General features: G+C 39.0%; 2 protein-coding genes across 7 annotated transcripts in view; both read right to left on the reverse strand.

The window, feature by feature from the left end:
- Positions 1-638: 638 nt before the first annotated feature.
- Ptpmeg2 (Protein tyrosine phosphatase Meg2) lies at positions 639-12,191 on the reverse strand. Its single transcript, XM_072015496.1, has 10 exons — positions 11,598-12,191; positions 10,211-10,444; positions 10,027-10,116; positions 9,796-9,936; positions 6,477-6,740; positions 6,006-6,391; positions 5,676-5,915; positions 5,446-5,596; positions 5,141-5,348; positions 639-5,051 (listed from the first exon to the last, which is right to left on the reverse strand). The coding sequence occupies exons 1-10, from the start codon at positions 11,628-11,630 to the stop codon at positions 4,822-4,824; spliced, it is 1,977 nt and encodes a 658-aa protein (XP_071871597.1). The 5' UTR covers positions 11,631-12,191; the 3' UTR covers positions 639-4,821.
- A 1,896-nt stretch (positions 12,192-14,087) lies between these two features.
- Positions 14,088-20,463, reverse strand: part of Kdm3 (Lysine demethylase 3) — a 224,312-nt gene continuing 217,936 nt past the window's right edge. For 5 of the 6 annotated variants that reach the window (XM_072015430.1, XM_072015431.1, XM_072015429.1 and 2 more), the window contains 7 exons: positions 19,925-20,147; positions 18,722-19,131; positions 18,439-18,640; positions 17,924-18,072; positions 16,300-17,734; positions 15,959-16,214; positions 14,088-15,865 (listed from right to left, as the gene is read on the reverse strand). In XM_072015430.1, coding sequence (XP_071871531.1) covers positions 15,553-15,865; positions 15,959-16,214; positions 16,300-17,734; positions 17,924-18,072; positions 18,439-18,640; positions 18,722-19,131; positions 19,925-20,147 — 2,988 coding nt within the window. In that variant the 3' untranslated portion in view covers positions 14,088-15,552. The remainder of the gene's footprint in view (positions 15,866-15,958; positions 16,215-16,299; positions 17,735-17,923; positions 18,073-18,438; positions 18,641-18,721; positions 19,132-19,924; positions 20,148-20,463) is intronic. The other variant, XM_072015432.1, reaches the window with a different exon arrangement.

Below are 20,463 nucleotides of genomic sequence, written 5' to 3' on the forward strand. Positions count from 1 at the left end.
GCCGCAAGACTGCGCCTGTGTAGCCCATCTCGCGTTTCTCTTTCTGTTTCCCCCTCTCTAAATGTCTTTCTTTCTTCCATGCTAATGACTTTAGTAGCCGCCGCCAGAGGTCAGTCTTTTGAATCAGCTGTTACCGCCAACGTTAACATTCTCTTTCCGTTTGTGAAATGATCTTCTTACTTTCCTTTTTATCGTTTCCATTGTCATAAATACATAATAAGTGTGTTACGTTGTTTGTGTGTAAATCGAATCGTTGGATTAAGAGGGATGTCATCTTGAAGAATCTTTACCTGCCTTTTGCTAACGCTGTGGGGATGATAATATTGGAAAACATAGAACCAGTGGACTCATGATTTGAAATGGAGGACTAAGGTATGCAGTAATGATGTAATTTGCGTGTTATATGTTGGTTGTCATAAATATTTTTTAATCGAAAATATGATATTTTAAAGTTATGACGAAAATTTAACCGTTACTTTTAAAAATTGCGAGATGCTGCGCTGGTGCATCGGCGACGCTGCGCATGCGTAACACTTTTAACCCCATTGCAAAATAACTACCATCCGATGTGATTTGAAATTTCAAATGGCGGATGTAAATTTGAATCTTGGGATTTTAGAAAGCATAGAAACATAGAATACCATTTATGTTTGCAATATATTAAATAATTATTAGATACATTCATGTGCGATAGTTGTTTTAAAGTCATTCATATGTACAATATTTCGTTCCCACTCTTAATTTAAATCTCTGTTGTTCGTAATATCTCAGTACGTTTTACCTTTATGCTTGAAACAAGAATTTCAATTTAATTACAGAATAATCAATTTTTCGATATCGATTCTTCTTTCCCCTTCATTTTTAACTTTTTTATTGTACAAAATCCGAGCAAATATCAATTTTTTGAATTATAATTCTAGAAAATGTATATCGTCAATGGAACTTCAGAGGTGCGATTTAGAGAATCGTAAGACTCAAATAAATTACCAACGACGGTCGAAACAACGTTTTTACAGGAATGAGAATAATCGAACAAAGAGCAGAGAGAATACTGATCGCGCGAAAAGGGATGATGTTGAGAATATAAAATTATATAGGATCGTAATACTGTTGAATTGGTTAGTTTAATCTATCTGTACCCTTACTTTTTCGATAATGCGCAAGACAAAATTATTCTAAGGGGTTTAGAGCATACGTTACTCGCCCGAGTATCTTACAAAAAACTTTAGTACCTGTTCCGGTGGTTTCTTTCTGTTTTTGCGCATTTATCTCCGTTTTACCGATACACGTCTGAGGATATTATGAAGTAGACACACACAAATTACTACAAAATCACACGTTACATCCACACTTAATTAGAATGAAAGAGAGCGAGAGAGAAACGACGAAAACATCGGGTCGGAATTTTCTTTTGCATTCGAAGAAAATGAGAACTCGATAAAACCTCCGTATTCACAGACTGCACTTGTTAACAAATAAAAAACGAATAAGAAAGAGAGAAACTTTGTGTTGAACGAAAGAAAAATGTACTTTTTGGCATTGTGTATTACCGTAATATGATGTTTTACACGTATACTTTGAATATTTTATTTTATTTCTTCTTCTTGTTTTTGCTTTTTAATCTCAAAGGAACAAAAACGTGCAATGAAAAATTTCGTGCTTTTCCTTAACTTAACGGATCGTTACGACTGACTCTTATTATGCAACTCTCTTTTCCTCCTTTCTTTACATTTCCAACTAACAGGTTCTTAGAAAGTGAAACCCTGAGAACATGGAGGTTTAAGTGAACCTTAAGACTTCGTGATAGTATGTGCGTATTATGTACATCGTATGAATACTTTAAGATAATCTTTTTAATAAATATAATAGATAATATAAAAGGGCACTGTGAACTAATTACAAACGTTAGAGAAATATAATATAATATAATATTATAATAGCAGTAGTAGTGGTAATAATAATAATAATAATAATAATAGTAATAGTAATAATAATTATTATAATAATTAGTAATAATAAATATGATTGTACAGATAACATGCCCTTTTTAAGGTAACCCAAGAATAGGAGGAACGTGTATACATTAAAATTGTTCGAAACTTATTTAAATTTGACTAAGCATTTAGTACAACAGCATTTTTTCCATTTATATAAAATTCGAAGATATTCCTAACAAACGGTTCACTATCGATAGATCTGAGACGACGTATCGGTCGACGTGACCCTGCTAAATTTTGCGCATAATATACAGACTGTACAGAAAATACACGCATTGGGTTCTGGGCAAAGAATTTTCTCGGCAAAAAAAGATTCTCGTTCCAATGAGTTCATTGGCATCGTCTAGTGCGTAATGGCAAATCAAGTTGAATAAATTACAAGATAAGTCGAACGGTAAATCTAGATTCTAGATCATGAAATTTAAATAAAACGCAAAACTCATAGTTAAACGTTACGCTAACATGGCAGCGTTCTTATAAACAAAAACAATTATAAAATCGTATATTGAGAGCGATCTAAACGGCTATCACATATTATATTCCGCGATATAACAACAAATTCACGATGTCTCCGTTAAAATTCGTATCATACATTAAATTTAAGACGCAAGAAAAATTCATTGTAATATTAATTGCCTTTGTAACAACGATTTAGTATTACGATTTTCTTGCAACTATTATAATATACATTTAACAAATAGACGGTTAGACAGAGTGTTAGCTATAAATTGGACATCGATCGACATCGACATTCAGGATTTTTAAATCGTTTTAATAAGAAATTCTCAGATAAAACATCTATGCAAACACGGTCCCCAAACAGAATTTCTACTATTATTCTTGTTTTGATATAAGCGCGCTTCATTTCACAACGCACCTTTAAAAATCCTCTCAGTGTTGCTTTTAACGAGTAAGTGCTAAAAATTCGTATTAAAAAGCGTTTGCATCTACAACAGCGTTTTTGGACACGCCCTCAAATTATATCAACATTCACATACTTTCTTCGTGTAAATACATTTCGTTTTCCGGTCGATAAGATTATGTTGTTGGAAAAGCTATCGCGAAACGAAAGCTAATACAACGGTGTTGATTTATTGATTCTCCGATTAGTGAAATCAAAAATGTATATCTTACAACACTTTGACAGTATCAACCTAAATACTTAATAGCTCGAAACAAGTGGTCGATTCTCTAAAAATTTCAATTGTAAATCACACTGTTCTCTTTCTTTTATTCTCGTATTATACACGAAGGTTTTCGTGGAAGAGCGCGTTTTAAATTTGCTTGATATCTTTGCACTATGATCTTTAAAAAATCCTACCGTTGCTAAAACGAAGCACGTTTGATTCTCGAGGTAAACTAGTTGTTCATTCGCCCCTTTTAAAGGTTCAACTTCGTACGACTTTCCTAAATTTTTTCAACGTTTCATCGAATTGGAAGTATTTTTAATCTATGCAATGATCCCTGTTTGACAATCCCTGTAAGAGAATCTTTTTATAAAGTGTCAGCCAACTATATCCAGACGCGATTCAATTGTAATTGTTCTGAGACGGTGTAGGAGATAATCTTTGGTTACCCAAAAATGCCTATTAAATACGATCGTCGATTACTTAGTTCCTGTATGACGGAAGCCGTTGTAACACGTTATAATATATTTGTAGGTCTTTAAATCTTACATATCAGTGACCGATCGGCCGCTTAAATTATATCGTCCATAGTTTTGTGATTTTTCGCAACATTCATATCTTTTTTTTTTTTTTAAGTTTCATTATACTTAGGTCTTCATCCTTAATAAATCAGTTTTACAACTTTAACCCTCTCATATAAAGACTCTATAACAATATATCCTTAGAACTTTGTACTTGATAATTTAATTTTTAGACAGGCGTTCAAAGTATGAAAGACACGTCGTAGAAACAAGAAAAATCAGTTAGCATTTAGTACGAGTTTAACAAAACAGACTCAAGTCCTACTAAATCGTAAATGACGATAAAAATGCGAAACTAATTATCGTAACGGAGAGTGCAATTAATCGTGGTTAGAATATAAAGTACGTATTACGCGGTAATGCAAGTAGCGATAAACTAAGCATACTATTATAAAAGAAACTACTATTAATTATTATTTATCTATCAAACGTATTAATTCATATAGTAGTACACTAATATAATAAATAAAGTCTGTACGAATGAAATTGTATTTTATCGGTTAGAGCGCCAAGTCTTGTGACTTTAACTCTGGTACGCGTAACACAGAATACAAGAAAAATTCTTTAAACCTATGAAATAGCATAATTCACATACTTGTATACATTATATATTAATTTAATTGACGTAGTAATTGTTCTCAAATGGAATGTTCATAAAGTAAGACGTTTCATACTTTACACGTTTTAAATAACTCGTAGTCATCTTTTAAAATGTACAATAAAATTTACATATGAGAGGGTTAAACTTGGACCGGCATCCGTTTGTGCCACGTTTCACGCTATTACTCGGACAGCCGTTTCTAATTGGCACTGTTGCGCCACTTAGAACGTCATTTATTCTTAATATCGAATCGCTTGTTCACAGAGCAAAATACCAAGGAACAAAAACGGAAGGTTTTTGTTCGCATATATTGGCCTTGAAAAAACTAGTCTTTCTTTAGATATTCTCTAAACATATAGCCTAACATAAGAGTAGAAATCTGAAATATTACATCGATGGAGATGATAGCAAAAAATAACTTTTAGTTATTTAAGCTAGAAATAGGCTATGTAAGGAGATTGTTACGTATACTCGGGAAGAACATCAATCTGGTACATGATAATAAAGGTTACACCCTAATCAGAATCTTCTTCTATGGTTGGAGGTAACATAGCAAGATGTTGTGAACTAAGTATCCCTCTGGAAAGCGCATACTCTGCCAGAGCACGATGACAGAAAACGTATTGGTCTGGCATTTGAATACTGTAGGCCCTCTGTGCTCGGATTTTTTCCACAGTTCCACGAATGTCTACAGTTCCAGTGTCTTCTAGTCGCGATATGCAAATATCTAATGTGCAAAATGTTCCTAGAAAAATAACATATCCCGCGATAAGTGTCTTTGTTCTACTCTCTAAACGTTTTCTTTGAAACTCGCGTGAATATCGGCATTTATACCTGTCCTTCCTATTCCTGCACTGCAATGAACAACTATAGGAGGTCCTCGCGGATGTCCAGCCCACGTATCTCCTCTACTAGCAAGTAATTTATTTTGTTGTTGTCTTACTAAGGCTAGAAACTGTAACAGAGCTCTGGCCGATTGTGGGACACCGTAATCCGGCCACGCGGTGTACAGCATATGGCAAACTTCCCTTGCCTCGTCAGTCTAAAATAGAAGCGTAATGTATTTATCGATTAAAAACTTCTAAACATCGAGGATATCAGTTCCCGTCCTTGAAAGTTAAGCCAACACCGAGACATACCTTGTTGTTTGTAAGAAGAAGCATCGATATCGTGTAATCGGGATTCGTATCAACCTCAAGAGTGGTTACTGTAAAACCTCCCGCTTGTACTTCGTCTCCCGGTTCCGGACCCCAATATTGTGCACATTTCGTGCGACCTCTTTCCACCACTCTAAAATCCATTAAAGATTATAGATACTCTTCCGATTGAATATCAAAGCAATCAGGGAAATGTGCCTTTATCGATCTACCTTGTGGTCATAACAACAACGAGCGTTTGCTGTTCCCAAATCATTCTCCAGAAATCACCGCAAGTTTTCGGCAGCGGACCCTGTGTGCTAATAAACGCGTTCTTCTGTTTGTAACCATCAACAAAATTAGCATTTATGTAATCCGATGTGGCGTCCCCGTCTATTTGCGACAGGCACACTCTACTGTGATCGTAGCAAAGCACGTCTGTGTATCGGTTCTTCGATTGATTCGATCTTAATCTGAAAAATGTATCGAAAATTGTTTGTCAAACGACTATTCGGTGATAATCCTACGAAACATATTTCTTAAAAAATACAGCCTTCGCGTACTTTGCATTATTGAAGGAACCTTCGGGCGGTCTTTGCCTAATTTCCGTGTACTCCGCTATGAGACCTGCGCGTCCTCTCGAATGAATTTCTTCGATGAGTTGTTCCATGGTAACGGCCTGAATGCCGAGATCCCCGTGTAGGCTATCGTCGTCGCTAAACCCTGAACTAGCTGAGGACGGAGGCTGTACTGGAGATGGAGCCTCATCGGTTCCCATCCAGATATCACCATTCGTAATCTCGATATCTCCAATATTGGAGATACCATTTTTAACTTTGTTTTTATCGATTATAGGACTAGTTGAGCTACTGACCGTAGTTCCATTGGGATTTTGAACCGTGTGGTTTTTCGATGTGGGCGAAAGAGGAGTACCCACTCTGGGGGTAACCTACACATATAAGAAATCCATGAATCATTGTTGAAGAATTCTTTTGGCATCTACTAGAACAAATGGACGCAATTAGAATACTGACCTCACAAAGCTCACCCCCTCCCCTGTTTGTCATGGATTTAAGACAGTGGAGAAGCCATGCCTCATGCTGTATCTCCAATGTGCCGCCCAAGCGATGCGGTAATGATTCCCGCGGGATATGTAACGTTAATTGAGGAATGGATACGGTGAATACTCTGTCCCTCAACTTTTCACGCACGAATAATCGAAGGATCTTGAAGGGTGCTTTGAACCACAGCGGTGCAGTCACTATTAAGACTTTTTTTAATTTTGCTGGATAACCACCCTGAAACAATACGACATCGTTATAGTACGTATACTCGACCGAAATTATTATAGTTCAATATTTACATTTTCCATCGTACATGCGACACCGTAAAGTATAAGACCATATGCTTATAAACGAATTATTTACGCAAGTAGTCAACTGCAGAAACAAAGGAATAAAAAAAGAATAATCGAATAATCGATCAGTTTATAACATACAGTTTATTTTTATATAACGATATTATTATAAAAAAAAAAAACATTGTGTGCGTCGTGCGCGCGCGCTCGTCTGTGTGTGTGTGTTTTAAAGATAAAAGATATTAAAAAACGATCGGTTAACGCGAGTGCATGATTTATTTTCGAAATGGAGCGACTTTCAAATTTGACCTTTGCAAGACGATGCAATAATAGAATGGTATATAAACCGAGAACTACGTTTTAGTGCCAACTGCAAGCAATCTTCGAATATATGTTTTACACGCGAAGGGGTTTCGTTCTAGAGGAAAACTACGGAATTACGTGGCACGAGTTTCGATCCAATTTAACGGTAAACCTGTCTTATAGGCTAGTTACGCGTTGCATCAAACGATGCAAAATTCAATTGAACTGGGACAAACGATTCATAGGCACGGGGTCGACGAACATTCAAGATTTCAGATCAATAGGGACGTGTAATGCGTGAAAAATTCTTTCTCACTTCTGGAGTTGTGCAAAATGCAGGAAACACGGTAACTTAACCCTCGGTACCCTCTGTGGTGTATATAGAGGGCGGAAGTACCGTAACGGCAACGACGTCAGCAGCAGCAGCACCACTACATCTTTACGATCTTAAGCGCATAAACTCTATTACATCGAAACCCCGCGAAAACACGACGAAAAAGTGTCGACGACTTGAAGCTGTTTCGAATCGATTCAGAACGATTACCGATCGCTATACAAACAGATTTCCTATATCGAAGATCGTGACAGATGAAAATCGGGATCGAGGAAATTACATACGAGGGTATTTTGGTGTGATACGAACACTCGAGCACAATCAATCAATAGATTAGAATTTTCGTTTACCGTATGTCGCGAAAAGGTGCACCGTAAGCGAATATTTTATCGGGCATCGATGACACGAGCTCGTTAGGCGATCTACCTATCAAACGACGGATCGTAGAACGTGGATTATCTAGTATACGAACGAAGCGCCGATGTAACGATAAATCGAGTGCTCTCGATCGGCTTGAAATTCGATTAATCACCAGGGTATATCCAGTGGTCGTTGAATCGATGGAATCGAAATCACTGCCGACACTCGGTCAGTCAATCGATAGCGTGAAATTAGAATAACCGTTTTCTACGGTTGACGAGCATAACTCGCGCTGCTACAGTTCCCGATTGTTACAACGTCATTTTCGTGCCGCGGAGTGGTTGGTTCGCGTATTCGGATGGAACAACGCGACGATTCGACAACTCGAAGAAATTACAGCGATCCAAACGGTGGAATCAGGTTGTAACTTCTTCCGATCTGTGCACGATAATGCCGCAAAGGGGTCACGATGATTACTGACCACGAGCGTCGCGACGTTATCCCGCGTATGCGCGCATGCGCGCCAACGACCCCTTCTTTTTACCACCGCTCTAGCATCCCTTACACGAATTTCTTTCTTCCCCCCTCCCCCGGCAAAGGTGCGATCCTACGTGCGATGACGTATTATGTCAGTGTCTCTCAACCCGACGACCTATTCTTGCTTCACGTCCGGTACTTTGGCAATCAGAATTCGTTGAAATATGTGAATCGCGTTGCGTACAACCCGGGGGTTATCAACCTCTAAAACTCGCCACCGCTAAAACTAGAACGTTCTGCATTATTTTTAACCACAAATCTGACTACGTAAACAAAATATCACCTTCACCGTGTAGCACCTTTTCCTAGTTTTTAGTGCGAACGCCCTTGAGGAACGTGATTTCGAAACGGGCCACGTTATTTTTACCGTGATACGAACTTTAATTTATCAGTCCATAACCGATGAAAAGACGAAATTTTATCGGGAAAAGTAGCAGTCAGTCCGCGACCGATTATACGCTATAGATGGGCATAATAGAGCGGAAAATGAAGGAGTATCGGAACGTTATTAGTCGAATAGAAAGCGATCACGTACCTTTATGCATTTTCCTTTTATATACTTCCCCCAGACACGCGTTTCAGAATAGAATTCTACTTTATCCCCGGTTCCTAATAAATAATCCGACTAAACTGATGATTATTTTTACCTCGGTGCCCGGTGACGTAAAAATGTTTGTTAGAAATAGTTTCACGAATATCCTATAACTGCGTCATTTCGACCAAAACCTTTGAAACTCTCTTGCTTCGTTCACAATGCGCGGCTCACTGGGCAATTGCAAGTGGGTTTCCGTGAAGCGTTAACGACCCCTTAAACTTCCCTGTTCTTTGAGATACACCCTTCTATGTACCCCACCAACAGACGCTTCGGAATTACTTTATGTATTGCTCCGTATTATATAATCGAGATTCTAAGCGACCCGCTCCTTCCCTTTTTGCCACCAACTAGAAGGTACAACGGTCCAATACACGCGTCTCAAATATTTTCTAGCGTGCAACGTTACGCATTCGCATATTAGGCTAATCTTTTTCACAGACTAGCGACACACGCGTGCATTACACGGTCTGATTTCGTCCGTGGTACGAATAAAAGCCAAAGATGTTGATTAAATTTCCTGTGTAAAGATAATGGCCTACATTCGGAACGATCCGTTGCTACCAACAAAGCCTCTTTGTTTCTCAGTGCTCTGTAAACTCCGGACGTAGATTCGTGAATGAACCAAGGTGAATATCGAGAATGGTAAATTTGTTAAGTCGCGGGAGTATATATTAAGTTTCTGTCAAAGAGTAATAAATTTATTTATTCAGGATTTAACAGTGTTTATAATAACTGACTTAAATTTAACGAGGTGTTTCATCATTCTGGCGCTACTTTTTTGTATCTCGATAGAGTTAAATAATAAATATATGTACAAGGGATGCATAGATCGTTTTGAGATCGCGCGTGCACGGGTGTAAAACTTACCTTTAAAAGGGTGAGAATCTTTTGGGAGAGGTCATAGTCGAAATTCTGGTATTTGCTATCCGACATGTCATAAATAAAAACCAGACCGTGCTTTTGAGTTTCTACACTTTCTAGCGCTGCATCTAACTGGTACACAACACCCTGTAACGAGACAGTGAAAGTTACATTATTAATAATTTGCAACGTCTCTTATGGTATGATCTTCTATAGTGTTTTTAAGTACACACTCACTTGTAACGTTGTCTGGTGCGTGGTATTTTGTGGAAGGTGTAAATGTGCTGTAAAAATAGCTATGGCTGCCCCTGTAGCGTCCCTCGAAGGCTACAACATTTTCACAAATGCATCGTATAAACATCATGTAACCGAAAACGCCAAATCACTTTCAGATTCTTTTTAACGAAAATTAGCAACTTACTAAAACTGTAAATTTTCCTGTGCGTAATTCACTGAGCAAAGGTTCCTGAGTAGGGTACAAAAGTGCAAGACCCTCTCGCCTCCTGGTGGCTTCGTGCTGTTCGTACAACGCTAATGCTCTCGCAACTTCAAATTTCCTCGCTGTTAAAAATTTCACAGCCGTGCTCCACGATACTGGACCGGCTCTTCTTCCCGCCCGGCATTTATTAACTGCTTCTATAAATTCTTTTGTGGCCTGCAAACACAACGAGATTGATGAGACATTTTTCAACAAAGCAGATCTTGTTAAATTTGAAATTTATTTCACATTAAATTTAACGTTAATATAAAACACGTTCCTCGAATCATCAACTGCTTTCTCCGCTTAAATGGTTCTTTATATATCCCAAACAAAAAACGCTAATTCGCAGAATGCGCGGAATTCTAATAAGAGGAAAATGATCATTAATCAAAAAGAAGATTATACGAGACACGTTTAGAACAATGGGATAGTCTCGCAACATTTCTACACTGTCGAAACGCGTAACAGTCATTCGTCAATGATTTGTGTACATGCCCTGGGTACCGATATAACTTCCGGTGCCCGACTACCTACCCACCGGCAACTTCCGCCATAGTACGCTCGCCGGGGACCGGTGCGGTAAATGGATAGATTCATTCCAGGGTCAAGAAATTTAATATCGTAAATCGATACTTTAATAACAGACAGTTCTCGCTTTGTTTCAATCCCAACGTCACGTTTTGCTTATGAAAGACGTACACGTTCTATTTAATGCCACGGTTGAATTTTTAGAACGGAAGATTCGTCGTTTTCCGCGACGCAGACCTTATAAAGCCACAAAATCCTTTTGTTTATCAACCGCATACTATTCGATGATATATTTGTCACGATATATGACAATTTTTCTATCGAAATTGTACATAAATCTTGATATATTCACGAGAAATAAGATAATACGATGTTCCGAGAATTCTCAGTCGACAAAAAGATCGAACGTTATTGTCACGATGACAATGTCTAGTTGTACAAACATTGATGATTAAAGCACGATGTACACACGCGAGTCTATCTATCGCGCTTGTTTAACATATTCAACGTTGTGTAGTGTAATCGCAGTTGCAATTCGTCGAAAGACATTCTTGAAGCTCTATCGAGCAGGAAGAATTTAGTTCTTTTGTCATTTCCGTTGAAAATCATCGAGAAGATTCAAAGAATCAGCGCCAGAGAAACGAGCAGTGTTTATATTACGCGATTGTAAACACGTACGTGGTGTAGGGATCGAAGTAAAAAAAAGATCGCGATCGATCATTTCGAGATGTTGGCGAGATCGGTTAAAACAATTTTTGGACACGGTATATTCTATACGAGACGATAAATAATCGCTTACCTGTTCTTGCTCGACAGTTAACGTGGCTGCCATTTTGACTTAACGCACTGACATAACCGAAGAATCGCACTAGCACGTACTTATTTTCGACTCTATCCTAACGATCCTCTGTCTGTGGCTACACATTTTGTTTCCACACCAAAACGCACAACACTATCCTTATGACCGACTGGTCGAAGCGATGACAAAAACAAGTGAATCGGTCCGGCACTCGTTCATTGTCCGACGCTTGACACAGCTATAGCAGAACCGCTCCGACCCGTTCAGACGCTCGATCGTCTTTCTCTCCGTAGGTTGAGCGCCATCTTGGAAGCGTGAGTGTGTAGGCGACACTATACCATACTATACATTAACTACAGATTTGTACCATAGTTTATCGGTCGCCTGTCCTTCTCACGCCGGATATGCTATCATTGGCCGAGTATAGTTAACGTCGAAAGCCTCTCTGACTCCCCAAGTCTTGTACGATTTCGTGCAAATTCAACGCCGGAAACAAGCCAGGTGTGTTTTGGAACGGAAGCAGAATCGTTGTTGGTATATTATAATCCGGACACGTATCGGTACGTGTTTCAATGCGCGCGCTCGAATACCAGTCACGTATATATTAATATGCTTTCAAAGGATCTCGCAGAATTTTTGCAAAAAAAGCTCCAAAATTCTTGCGCTTTATAAATTGTATCAGCGAATTTGTTGACGCGCGTCTGACAGATACACAAAATCAATTTTTTGTCGGTAACGTGGGGCAACGCAGTGAATGAACGAGCGATTCATTCTCGTACTTCAATCTCGTTTTGAACCCAATTTGAACGTTTCAATCCCGAGCGATATATGGATCGAAATTAATTTGAATACGTCAGATGCCGTTGACGTGATTGATATTTTAATATCCTGAATACCACGGCGTTAATATGTACTACGATGCGTGAGAGAAATCACCGTCGAAACGTTGCCAATAAGCAACAAGTTAGCGTGCGAGCTATACGCAACAAGTCTCATAATAGAATTAAGTTTTTGTACGTTTGTTTGAACTTGGGGAAACTAAGTTAGACGTATTTCTTCGTATAAATTCGATTCGTGCCTAGGAGCGTGGTTAAATGTAGCGAATAAAGATACGCAGATTGTATTTTTTTTTGTAATATAAACATTTTTCTTATTCAAACGTATGTTCTTACATTTACACAGTACAAAAAATTATACTCAGACCTGCCGGCCCGCGGTTCATAATTGCTATGACTGGGGGCGACCGGTGATGGGGTAGTGTAGGACTTTGGGGGTGGATAATTTCTAGGAGTTTTAAGGGCTGTACAATTGTCTCATCCATTCCACTCCGCCCCCAATACACGGCCCCTTGTTCTCATTCTCACTCTCACTCTCTCGTGTATTCTTCCCAGAATTTCGCTCAAAAAAACAACACACGCACGCGTTTATGCAGTTACATACAAGCAATCTTCCGTAATCACCATCATTTATACACTGACGTTCGATAGTCGTGCTTTATGTGAGCCACGTATTCAGCAACATTTAAATATCGGTATTTCTTCGTTATAATTAATCGTAGTAATGATAATCATAATCATAATAATTAATTAATAATAATTAATAATGGTATAATAAACTATCTATCTACGCGTGTAAGGTGTATTCTTTTGTCCATAGTTTATGGAGTGTGTAATCCCTTAAAGCCTAATTTTCTTTCGTATTTATATATGTATATGTATACATATAAGTATGTATAAATGTATTTACATACACGTAGCGGGTAAACGAATAATAGCTTTGTCTGCAGCAATAATACACAGAGTATGCCTATTTGTTTGTTTTTTTTTCTATAACTTTATACATCGTCGTGATCATCAATTATCATTATCATTATCGTCGCTTGTGAATAATAAGGGTACTTTTTTTATTCTTGTTATAATTTCCGTAATATTAACGTTACTTATCGACACTAAGAGATATTTAAAAATTTATTCGTTAAATATTATTTTAGTCAAGTCGTTGTATGCTAGAGACGAATGTTGAGATCAAAGAAATTGCGGATTCCAGGATTCCAGTAATTTGTTTTTCTCCTTATTTCTTCGCTTGTTGCTTGCACGTCGGTTTCGAGATTACCAGCAGTAGAGAACATCTGACGATCGATAAGCGCACCAACGGCGCGAGACGCTAAATCACATACACCTGTCCTCGAAAGCTGCTGCCTTCCTCTCTCTTTTATCTGCCTTTTTTCATTCTTCATCTTCTTCTTCTTCATCTTACTCTGCTACCGCTTGAGGTTGCGAACAAATCGTGAACGTTCAACTATGATATTCCCCGGTTTACGAGTGTGTGAAAAACGTCATCGTGGAACACAATGAACGAGGACGGCAATGGCTTTCAAGAATTCAGACATTGCGCAACATACCGTGAATAGCAGCGGTTTGTTCTATATGAGAACAGTTGAATGATAGGAACTCGGCCTCTCATCTGTGAATTCTGCATGACTAATCTGTGTTTCTTTTTTTTTTCTTTCTTCCCTCTCTCTTTTTTTGCCTGCCCCCTCTTCCTTCTTTTTTTCTTTTTTGCCTACCTATACACGTACGATACACAACGTGTAAACACGTGAGACTGTCCACATTGTTCAACATTGGCACTTCGAAAATCGTTACACCTTTACTTTGCATTAAATAATGTTATCATAGTTTATCGATATTAATTATAATACAATTAGAATATCGCTGCTCTATCGGATAGACGGTTTGCGTGATTCGACAAAAATAACAGATCATTTTTACTTTACTTTTTTCTGCTTTTTTTCTTATCCTTCTTTTCACCTTGTTTTCATCTTACTGTTCTTTTTACTGGGTCATCACTGGGCCACATAATGTTAATCCCATCTATAAAATCATTAAATTCAATCGAGTCTATTCTCATCGATATCTCATATCCTATAAAGATAATATCGAAAGATTTTTTTAGCCATTTTCCTTGTTATTTTTGTTCTGATGCCTTAATTTAAACGACGATGGTCATACAAACCTTCGGACAAACTTTGCTCGGTATAGCCGATATATTTTTCGAAGAAGAAAAACAAACTGAAAAAAGTATATACCCGAGGAACCCGAACTGCGATTTATCACGTGTAATTGCGTTAACGCGCAATGGTCGAATCATCTTATTCCAGAAACTTGGCCGTTGCGAACAGCTTAGGCAGTGTTTTCCTCTTATACTCGCTTCCCGTGCGAAACACAAGGACGATAGCAGGAAATATATATCGGCCATTTGGCAAAGCGCTTCTGTTTGCTTTTGTTAAATTGATACCAAAAAAGCACCAGATCACGAGAGCATATAACGTGGATCGGCAAGTATCACTGATCCAGCTAACAATTTAATCGACATCTAATTGCACAAAGGTACCTCTAGACGATCCTTTTCGTAGTTGCTAGTAAGAATTCATTACACAATAATCCATTATCTACATTTATATAATATAGACAGTATGTATTGAATACAGGCACGATATAAGTAATTACAAATAATGCATGATCCAAAGTCCTCCTCATAGGTATCACAATGATAACGGACGCGGCGCGCGCGCGTTCGCGGGACCGACTCCATAACTTTAATGAAAAAAAGCCGCGGACTTCATGTCCGCAAGCACGTTGCTCGAGAGGAAGGAAAACATATATGTAAAAGGAAAATTCAAATGAAACAACGAATAATCTCATTGGCTCAGCCAATATCGAAAAATGAAACTTTTGAGTTACTCGTCAAATATCACAACAAATTCTTGCACCTCGATACAGGTTTCTTCGGAGCATTTTAGATTAATCCTCCTGTCGTCTCGAACCGATCCCGGGCATATGCTATTCGGGAGACCGATACACGACCGGATAACAGGTTACGCACTCACTGCTATAGCGAGACTGTAGTCAAACAACGATCAACGGCTCTTGCGACCGCGACAGGGGGCCTAGGGCTACGTCTCCTCCTTCTTTATCTCATTATTGGACTTAAGCTTGGCAAGAGTTTCTTCCTTCATGTTACTCAGTACGGCCAGCGAATCTTTCACCGCATGGTAGATTATGTTCTTGATTTGCAACTTGTCTTCGTGATTCGTGTGCGTGTCCGATAACGCACGGAACTCTTGCGTTAGGTGGAAGCAATGCGACACGTTTTCTGGAGATACGAAATCTTCGGCTACCTTTATACAATTGTGAAGGTTACGGACTTGATGCGGCGCGCCAGCTGGCACGAATACTGCATCGCCTAGGCACTGTACGATAGCGTATCTGTAACAAGGGAGAGAAACACATTTTTATTTTTACAAATACCTCAGAAAGCTACGAGAGACAGTGAGATGGTCGAACGAACGCAATGCTTACCCTTCGACGCCGTATTCGCGATACAACCGTTCTCGCAAAGGTCCATCGAGGTAACAGCTTTGATCGTGAATTGGATCGTGGTGCGGCTCCAAACGAGCCCCTCGTTCCAAAGCTACCGCGTTCAATAGATCCCTGATCTTGTCGGCATCTCGTGCTGCGTATATGTGCCACAATGCGCCCGGTGCTTCTCCACGTTCACGAACACGACGGCGTGTCAAGACGTCACAGCCGGCTTCGTCTATCGCTCGTAATGCTTCTATAACATTGGTACAATCACGATTGTTAATTCTTCGAAATTTAATTTGCTTTAGATAAAAACGATACAAAGTAATGGTAAATACCTTTGACGTATTCGTCGTTATCGGCGTCCTTCGGAATTCCCACGTAGACCATAACGTTGACCGCATCGGAAATATCTAGATGAAGGTTGGTTGTTCCCTTATTGGGATGAAGAGCCGATCCGTAAGCGTTGTACATTTTGGGTCCCAGGTCTGGTCTCACGAAGCAATCCGGTAGACGGCTGGCCAGATTCAATCTTCCATTTCGATGGGTATACTCCGACAACGGCAAAACTTTCATCAAATCCGCAAATCTCGATGGCAATAATTCCGCGAAGTCTTCACCGGGCGGCCAGTCCTTTAATTTCAATAACATCGGATTTCCCCTCTCATCCTTTAATCTCTTCGAGAAGTGTTCGAATCCTTCCCAGAATTTACGCATCGGTTGGTTCGGCACCAAATTTCCGGTCATGCAATTGATCAAGTCGTTCTTCTCATCGCCAAAGTCTCTGGCGAACGAGTCCGGGTGCCACAGATTGATATCTAACGACTTCGCAACGTCCGACACGATGACTGGCTGTCCGCGTTTCCACTGGTCTTGAAATATTCTATAATTGTTAGGATTGTTTGGATCATTTAACCTGAGCAACTTTCCATCACAGAGCCACGAGTGCGGCACATCCGGGTACAGACTCTTACTTTCGGTAAGCGTCATGATCCGAATGGGCAACGGTTCTCTTCCTTTCTGCGTCCATTTGTATCTTCTAACGAAATGCTTCAATTCCCTCGGTTTCTCGTCATCCAGTTCACCTTCTCTCTCTTTCTTCACGCTGTGTTCTATTACGCTGGATATAACCTCGTCCAACGTGTCCATTTTCGACTTTTTGCCAGATTTCGCGACGTTGTTCTGCGCGTTGTTTCCGGAAGTAACGTTAACATTGCCGGAATTGTTGGTCGGTGAATTCGATCTAGATCCACTACCGTTTGATTTATGGGACGGTCGGATAAGCAATTCTCTCAAGGTCGAGTAATTGCCATCTCGATCCTCGTCGGAATCCGAGCTAGAACCACTTTCGTTTTTATCCTGATTCTGCAGAGCCACATCCGCCAGCCAATTCAACGGAGAGTTTTTGTCTTCGCCGTTTGTTTTGTTCTCCGACGATCCGTTCGATTCGTTCACTTTCTTTTCTTCTTTGACTTCCTGTTTAACATTACCGTTCAGAACCGGTACCGTGTCGCCTTTTATCATGTTCCGTAAATATTCATTGGGAGAGGATTGAACGACTAGCGAGCAACCACAATGCTGTGGTATTCCCCATTCCGCGCGGCATTCGTGCAGGCGTTGCCCGAGACGTGTCAAGCTATCGCCGGCGATAATTTGCGTGAGCATAAGTCGTTCGGGCTCGTGCACTTGCCTATTCGTACACAAAAGCCACGAAAAATCATCTCTATCCTTGCCGCTCTCTCCCCAAATCTTGATCGTTCCATTCTTGCGTCCCTAATAACATTTATGATTTGTGAAATCCCCGCGAATAGAAATTTAGATATATAACGCAGCTACGTTTCACACGTCAGAGTTAAAGAGCTCGATTTTTATAGGTATAATCACGTGGATTTCAACGAACTATTTATCATCATGTCTTACGAATGAATATAGATTTATAAAGAAGAAAAGAAATGTTCTCACCTTGTAACAATCGATGCATACGACGAAGCCACATTTTCCGCAAGCCCAGTGATAGTTGAACAGGGTTGTCTCGCAGACATCACACATCTCTCGAACACCTTGTACCACTCTCTTCCAAGCGACTGTTCCGTCTACAAGTCCCGAACTTGCTGTCAAGGTGAAGAAACAATCGATACGCAAAGCGTTAAATCATGCGAACAAAGGAAATACTTCAAGCTAATTTTCCTCGCGTATAATTGCATGCTTATGAAAATATCGAATTAAATATTTCCAACGTAAATGAATAATATACACAATAATGAAATGAAAAGAAACGCTAAATGACCATATCTCATGTTAAATATACTCAATTTGTTTTTTGTTTCAAATTTGTTCTCGTAATATATTATATATACGTAACATCGATACTACGAAACATGCGTGGAGACACATAAACATTGATTTTTTACATTTTTACTCTGTATTTTCGAATGACCATGTTACCTAAATGTTTGAATCCAACATGAAAAATTTACCTTCTGCCATGTGCTGTTGAAGAGCGTCCTTTTCTTGATGCAAGAGGTCACAGAACTGATCTCCGACTTGGCGAAGTAGTCTGTGAGCCATTTCCAAATCTAGATCTTCTTTGTCTCCTTTCTCTTTATCGTTCTTGTCGGGCTTTTCATCTTTCTTCGTATCCGCATTCTCTTTTCCTGGTAACCATAATCGGAGATCTACCTGTAACACGAAAACGAAACGATTGTTCGTTATTCTTGCAAACGTGCCTTGATAAAAGCTGCAGAAATTTCCAATACTTACCTCAGACGCATCCTTATGAGGGTCGCTAAATCCTGCTATAGCCAACTGTCCGTTTTTCGTGTACCGTAATCTACGGAATGCATAAAATCTGCAGAAAATATTTTGAGGAAGATTTTTGGAGCGCTGGTGCGGTGTCCATCTGCACTCACGACATTTAGCCAACTTTGGAGCTACTTCGAAACAAGCGCCGTCTTGCAACCAACTGTCACCGGTTTTTTTCAATTGTGATATCGGAGGTCTACGAAAGGGATCGCCCCTACCACCGCTTCCACCTGGCCCACTGTTACCACCGCTCGTACTATCGTCTCTACGTTCTTTCTTTTGACGAGGTTGCTGATCTTCTCCGCCCAATTCGTTACCTTTCGTAGTCTTTGGTCTTCTACCTCGTTTTCTTGGTTCCTTATTATTTCCTATTGAACAAACAGTATGATCTATTTGAGTAACGATGGAAAACATTTATCTAGCCATTTATACACAAATAACTTAGTTCAGTGTTAAAAAGCTCGTTATATTGTTTGTATTTCATAGATGTATATATACTAATCAATTCATTATGTCATCATTTTTTTTTCCTAATAATTGTTATTAGAATATTTGAAAATAGCAAGCAAGGATTTTATATTGAAACAGGGTAAGTGTACGAAACGGGATAACAAGGGTTTCAAGAGCATGGCGAATCTAAAGAGTGTCAGGAATACAACATTTTAACTGTAACATGTATCAAACAATATGCGTTATAGAATTCTATCGAATCTGTATTTTAATTATATTATTTAATTATCTATTTCAAAAAGTTACTTAATATTTCTTCTATTACTGAATCCTATTATTTTATAATATTGGAATTAAGTTAAATATTTTATGTCGCTGTGATAAACTATTTTTTCTAAATTATAAAAATTTTTTAAACTCTGACTTCTCTATAATAATCTTGTATAATTTATCTATCATTCTAGCATATTTTTTGTGTACTTAAAAAAAAAAAACAATACTTTACTTATGTTCCTCGATAATTATTTCAATTTATTTCAATGCTTGAATCCGAATGGATCAATCAATGGTATTCCTGAATTTCTCGAGTTCTCGCATGGCTCTATAGAAAGGATTAAGTGTATGACCATGGAACACGGATCACTTACCCTGCAAGTGAATAGTTAGTTCACCTGATGGGAAGTCCATTTACAAGAAGCTACGTCAACTAACCGTTTCCCGAGGAATTGTTGGAATTGGCCGTGGTATGCCGCACCCTCGACGTAGGTTGAATGGAACCCAACTGTTCGCTGGTATCGCTAGCAGAACCAGCCTCGCTCTCGTTACTAGACTCGCTGCCTACACCAGTCCCTCCAGCTTGCTTGTCTTCCTTACGCCTCCGCTGATCTTCCGCGGTCGTTTGCTGCCTCCGTGCTGCGCCCTTCTTTCGTTTTACCTACCACAGGGCACAGATTATTAAGTAGTCAGGAAGTTCATGCTCTTGCCGAAACTACTGCCAAAATACTACAAAAACCTAGATATACGCGCGCGCGCATGCAAGCACGCACGACGCACGCACACCGTACCGTATACATATATTATCGTTTACAGCATGGCTTCTTATTTCAAGCAAATCAATTTTCGAATCGAATTACGTTACATGCAATATGTCTAGATAATTTCAAATGAATGGTTTAATACAGAGAAAAATAAAAAAGCTAAAAAAAGATAGTTCTTCTCTCACAAACAACAGAATAATATAACACGTTCTC

The sequence above is a fragment of the Bombus fervidus genome, chromosome 13 (assembly GCF_041682495.2).
Source record: "Bombus fervidus isolate BK054 chromosome 13, iyBomFerv1, whole genome shotgun sequence".
Lineage (NCBI taxonomy): Eukaryota > Metazoa > Arthropoda > Insecta > Hymenoptera > Apidae > Bombus > Bombus fervidus.

Coding starts and splice junctions, on each gene's coding strand:
- Ptpmeg2 (XM_072015496.1), bottom strand. CDS start 11,630: ATGGCAGCCACGTTAACTGTCGAGCAAGAACAG. Junction 6,741..9,795: donor AGATTCTCACCCTTTTAAAG/GTAAGTTTTACA, acceptor GTATTGTTTCAG/GGTGGTTATCCAGCAAAATT. Junction 5,052..5,140: donor TGCAGGAATAGGAAGGACAG/GTATAAATGCCG, acceptor TTATTTTTCTAG/GAACATTTTGCACATTAGAT.